The following is a 5471-nucleotide window of genomic DNA, read 5'->3' on the forward strand; positions in this document are numbered from 1 at the left end:
CTGTTTTTCTAAGCTTTATTATTTTGCATATATTTTGATTAACAGAGATATATACATAGTCTGAGCGTAGTGGTCAGCAATGAAACATCTGGAGCGGAAAAACTGTTCCCAGGTACCTAGTTACCTAGTACCTATTTTGGGTCACTTCAAACGCGTAATTGCAATAGACTGTTAAGTTGTAACAAACACAAGCCAATCCAACGAGTATTCGTATAATTTGTATTCGTTCACAAGGTGTGATGAAGGGATTTTTTTAATTCGAGTCAAAATAAAGGATCAAAAATCATACATGTACGTGCAGAGAAACGGAAAAGTGCGAACCATGGATGCAATCTGACCAAAATATAAAATTCTCGTAAATATTCTATTTGAGTGTATAAGTTTATACTCCGCAAAGTAAGAAGTACTTTCGAAAAAACTTCGCAGAATTTCCACTAAATTTTCACTCTCTTAGAAAGTACTAACTTAAGAACCGAGTAAAAAGTTTATTGGTCGTCAACTGAGAAAGACAAATTCAAATGAATAGATTAGCATAAATCTTATTTTACTTCAACTTAAATGGGATGATTTATTTAATTTATCAAAGACCCTTGACGACTTTATTTATTGAGGTATTTTGTAAAGCTTTTCTTTCTCTTATTGATTGTGAAATATAAATAGCATTAGTTCATAACAATCAAATATACAGTATTTACAATTTTCTTACCTACATAGTAATAATACATATAATTAAAAATTGATAAACAGAAAATTAATACAAATTTAAAAAGTTTGCTTCTGGACCCCTTTAACGCTGGCAGAATTTCCTCGCTGTATTTATTATTATTATTATATTTTTATTCGTTGAGCGATGAATGCATCAGCTCTGGGGTCACCGGTAGTAATAAAATAAATCTTTAATTAGCGGCTGTGCACTTGAAATCCACGGCCCAAGAGTATTTACTCCAAAAGGAACAAAGACTCTTTCTTATCTTAATTTTTTAAAGTCTATGTTTATTGTTTACATAACATACAGGTTAGGTCTCAGTAGCAATTCCAACTCTGTCCTTTAAAAGTTATTTAAATTGTGGACGGTGGTTAAGCAGCCTATTTCATTTATTATAGATGTATCTGCTTATATAAATTAATAACAGTCGCTAAATGTTTTTTTTTTATAGAACAGGGGGCAAACGGCCAGGAGGCTCACCTGATGTTAAGTGATACTGCTAATGGACGAGAGAGGGCTCGCGAGTGCGTTGCCGGCCTTTTAAATTGCTATTTAACGACACATAGACTACTGATACTTTTCCTTGTTTAGTTATCTGAGATTTCTTAAGCTCTTGCAACATTTGCCTAATGCCTTTTAAAGTGAAAATATTTCGACTGTTATACTCGTACAGACCATTTGTATTCATCAATCAACGTCATATCTAAGTTATTTGAATTTTTATTACCATTATGCTTTACAAAGTCGCCTATTGGTATAATATGATATATATATATCACGTGATATATATATATCACGAAATAGATCTGAGGCCCAGACCTAAATGGTTGTAGCGGCACTGTTTTTTTTACTTGTTCTGCGTGTAACTACAATTCGCAAACATATAATTAACTAACTAATCTGTTACTAAAAAAAACTATGTCGATGTACTTTATAACTTAAATTGAACATAAGAAAACAAAAAGTACCTATCGAAGAAATCAATGTAAACCAACAAGAAATTTAAACTTTGTCTTGGACCTGACGTAAATTCTGAAGTCGTCCATGTATTTTTCACGTAAAATACGTGATACACACGATAATATCATGTACGCATCAAACGTAATAATCAAATAATCATAAATTTTATAACATTGATATATAATTTTATATTTATTACATATAATGCAATTAATATTAAGATAACAATATTGTATCTATATTAACAAAAGAAATGAAAGGTTTGAATGGTTGAATTAACTACTACTAACTTGCCTCCCTGTGGTACAGGTTTCCATGAGAGGCTCTTGTCCTTATTCTTATGTTGGATAGGTCATATGCTAGATGTATATTTGAATGGCCCTTGCTATGCCAAGGTCTATTCCACATCATTCGTGGCCGTAGAGGACTGGCCGTGGGTTTAACGGCAGATCGCGTGGCGGGATGCGGACAAGGCTAAGCTGTTACCGTGTCCTGCCCCGGGCGATTGCTGGTGGCGCCGTGGGGTTTTAGTGGGTATGCACAGCAGCGAGTCCCACAAAACCTTCACCATGAGACAACCGTGCCGCGGGAGGGTATACGTAATATTTACTCACGAAAAAAAATGCTATATATAAATTTATGGTACCACTTGTCTCTTTATGTTCAAATTATGTTAACGCTATATAGGGTTATGGAATATTAAACATTCCAGTTTGAATTTCTTTGTACATGATCGTAAAGTCAGAGAAAAACCCAAAGAAAAACTTAATAAAAACGAGAAACTAAACATACTCATAAATTTTTATGATGATAACGCCTGATCGTATTGTACTAGATATTCTAAAATTGATAAGAAGTAATGATAAAAAAATAAACGCCCATTTATCTGCTAATAAATAAACATAGCAATTGCAACATCCAATCACTTGTGTCAATATCAGGTAAGAATAATCATGACTCCATTATTCATATTTATACAGCACTGACTAAATTCATACAACAGTATATCTCTCTTCATCACACCACTCACAGAAAAAGAGTACAGTTAAAAGAGTGCAAAGACTTAGTTCAAGTAAATAATTGTGTTAAACTATAAATATACTGATAAAGATGACCAACCTTTGAAGAAGAAGTTGGACAAGAGTAGAAACAATAATCTTTTGAGAATTTCAAAATATCCGGGCTATTTTTATTTTGTTATGTCCCTATTCAGATTAAGCAAAAAGATTTACAAATGTTTAAGTTTTAAGTAAGCAAAAGTAGATATGGTGACAGCATCAAGTGGCTACGGCCACGAGTGGTGGGAGGCCAATGACCCACAGCTTCTGTATAAGTAATTCAAAAATTACAGGCAAAATGAAATTCCTTGCTGTATTCGCTGCCCTTCTCGCCGTCGGCGCCGCTTCCCCGGTTGCCTGGACTCTCCAAGAAATCGATTCTGCACTCCAGAACCCTAGCACTGACCCAGCAATTATTCCCTACCTGGAAGCCGCACTTGACAAGATCATGAACGCCCTATACGAAGGATTAACAGTTGTAAGTAATTGGTTCATTACTGCGTGACTCAAAGTTTAAAAGAGTAGACATATTTCTGCGTAATTTTTAGCTGATCCACTTTTATCACAGTGGGACTGTGTGTGTGTGTGGAAAAAGTTGCATCACTGGACAACCCAAGACTCTAGCATCTTAAACTGTGTGCGTTAATCCACGGACTGGGTAAATTGTTACCTTATATGGTATTGAATATCATCCAGAAGTTGACGAATAGCCATTTTTTGACTTAATTGGCAGATGGCTTCCAAATTTTGGACAAGATTCATATTAGTTTGATATCTGTTCGCATCTGCGTTAGAGGAATGGATTGATCATCCAAAATATTAGGTGAGAATTTAGGAAACTAATAAAAACACTTATTACTATTCCAGTACATATAACAGATTAAATTCAAATTCAAAATCATATATTCATTGAGGTAGCACAATGTACACTTATGAACGGTCAATAAAGAAATTCATATCAAATGCATCTTATTTTACATTTACTGCCAGTTCTCTAATCAAGGGCGTAGAACGGACGAGAAGAACTGGGAATAAACTTTCCGCCACTGTTTTTAATTACCGAATCATCAAAGAACCATGTTTATTTAATTCAATACCCTTATCAGGAATCCATTGTCATCCCCATCCCCGGTGTTGTCGAGAAACCACAGATCAACCCTTCACCTGCTGCTGTCCCCGAACTAGGACCTATCTCCGCTCCACTGGTACAAGTCATCGTAAACGTCAACAATGAACAAAAGGTAAGAGAGACCCAAGTTCTGTAATCTCGATCAACCTTCTGTGCCTTAACCAGCCGACTTTGTTTCACTAGTTAAAAATCCCAAGACTTTCTCCCCCTGGGATTTATTCTTTGCTACAGACTCAGCTTTCCTTTTAAATGCTTATTCCCATTACAAACCAACAAATACTGCCTGCATAGCATTGCCTTGGGATAATTTTCTTTGCATTACATAAAATATAATTCTCCTGTTTTTCTAAGCTTTATTATTTTGCATATATTTTGATTAACAGAGATATATACATAGTCTGAGCGTAGTGGTCAGCAATGAAACATCTGGAGCGGAAAAACTGTTCCCACCGATTTCTGTCCAGCGCCTCTCTTATTATAGTGTACAGTTTTGAGGACGATGAGTTTTTCACTTGATTGGTCTATCTGGTTGGTGAACGGCCACGTGATCTTTTGGTGTTACCAACCACGACCAGGTTCTCTAAGATCTCATCGCCTCTGCGCATTGAATGGCCGAAATATGATTTAATTCGTTGTTGGTATATGGTAGACAGCCGCCTCCAGATGCGGAGTTGGGTCAGGTGTATCCCACCGCACTCCATAGATCAGATAGAACTTTTTCTTGTTAACATTTCCTTACTCTTCTATAGGTTGTTCCCGAAACCCCAGCCATCATTGACGAGGTGGAGAACCAACCAATTGACAACAACCCAGCTCTGATCCCAGAAGGTCCCAGTGGCCCAACTGACATCAATCCTATAGACGTAATTGCTGTGAACCCTGGACACTAAAGAGCACATGCGCCTTTAACATATATATAACTTAATGATATTGTAAAAATTACTTCGTATTGACGACATATTTCAAATCAAGTGTTAATAAATTAAAAATTACTTTTGAAACTTACTAGTTTTCATTCCTTATAATATAGCAATAATTCGTTTAAATTTATAGGAACACAGTTTCTTATAGTCGATTCCTAGAAGACCTTTTTTTTTTTTTTTTTTTTTTTTTTATAGAACGGGGGGCAAACGGGCAGGAGGCTCACCAGATGTAAAGTGATACCGCCGCCCATGGACACTCTCAATGCCAGAGGGCTCGCGAGTGCGTTGCCGGCCTTTTAAGAATTGGTACGCTCTTTTCTTGAAGGACCCTAAGTCGAATTGGTTCGGAAATACTTCAGTGGGCAGCTGGTTCCACATAGTGGTGGTGCGCGGCAAAAACTGCCTTGAAAAACGCTCAGTTGTGGAACGGCGGACGTCGAGGTGATACGGGTGGAATTTCGTATTCTGCCTCGACGTCCGATGATGAAACTCAGCTGCAGGTATTAATCCGAACAACTCCTCTGAACACTCTCCATGGTAAATGCGGTAGAAGATACAGAGTGACCCCACATCCCTACGCAACGCCAAAGGATCAAGCCGATCGGAGAGGGATTGGTCGTCGACGATTCGAACCGCTCTGCGTTGTATACGGTCAAGTGGAAGGAGCTGGTACTGGGGAGCCCCCGCCCAGAGGT

At 37.1% G+C, this 5471-nt stretch overlaps 1 protein-coding gene across 1 annotated transcript; it reads left to right on the forward strand.

Moving 5' to 3' along the window:
- The first annotated feature begins 3013 nt into the window (after positions 1-3013).
- On the forward strand, positions 3014-4854 carry LOC125051790. Its single transcript, XM_047652346.1, has 3 exons — positions 3014-3202; positions 3831-3965; positions 4603-4854. The coding sequence occupies exons 1-3, from the start codon at positions 3023-3025 to the stop codon at positions 4741-4743; spliced, it is 456 nt and encodes a 151-aa protein (XP_047508302.1). The 5' UTR covers positions 3014-3022; the 3' UTR covers positions 4744-4854.
- Positions 4855-5471: the final 617 nt, after the last annotated feature.

This window comes from Pieris napi, chromosome 8, assembly GCF_905475465.1.
Source record: "Pieris napi chromosome 8, ilPieNapi1.2, whole genome shotgun sequence".
Taxonomy (NCBI): Eukaryota; Metazoa; Arthropoda; class Insecta; order Lepidoptera; family Pieridae; genus Pieris; species Pieris napi.

What these genes read in the sequence shown, in the direction of transcription:
- LOC125051790 (XM_047652346.1), top strand. Translation starts at nt 3,023, where the DNA reads ATGAAATTCCTTGCTGTATTCGCTGCCCTTCTCGCCGTCGGCGCCGCT. An exon ending in TATACGAAGGATTAACAGTT is followed by an intron (nt 3,203 to 3,830) that starts GTAAGTAATTGG and finishes TACCCTTATCAG; the next exon opens with GAATCCATTGTCATCCCCAT. An exon ending in ACGTCAACAATGAACAAAAG is followed by an intron (nt 3,966 to 4,602) that starts GTAAGAGAGACC and finishes ACTCTTCTATAG; the next exon opens with GTTGTTCCCGAAACCCCAGC.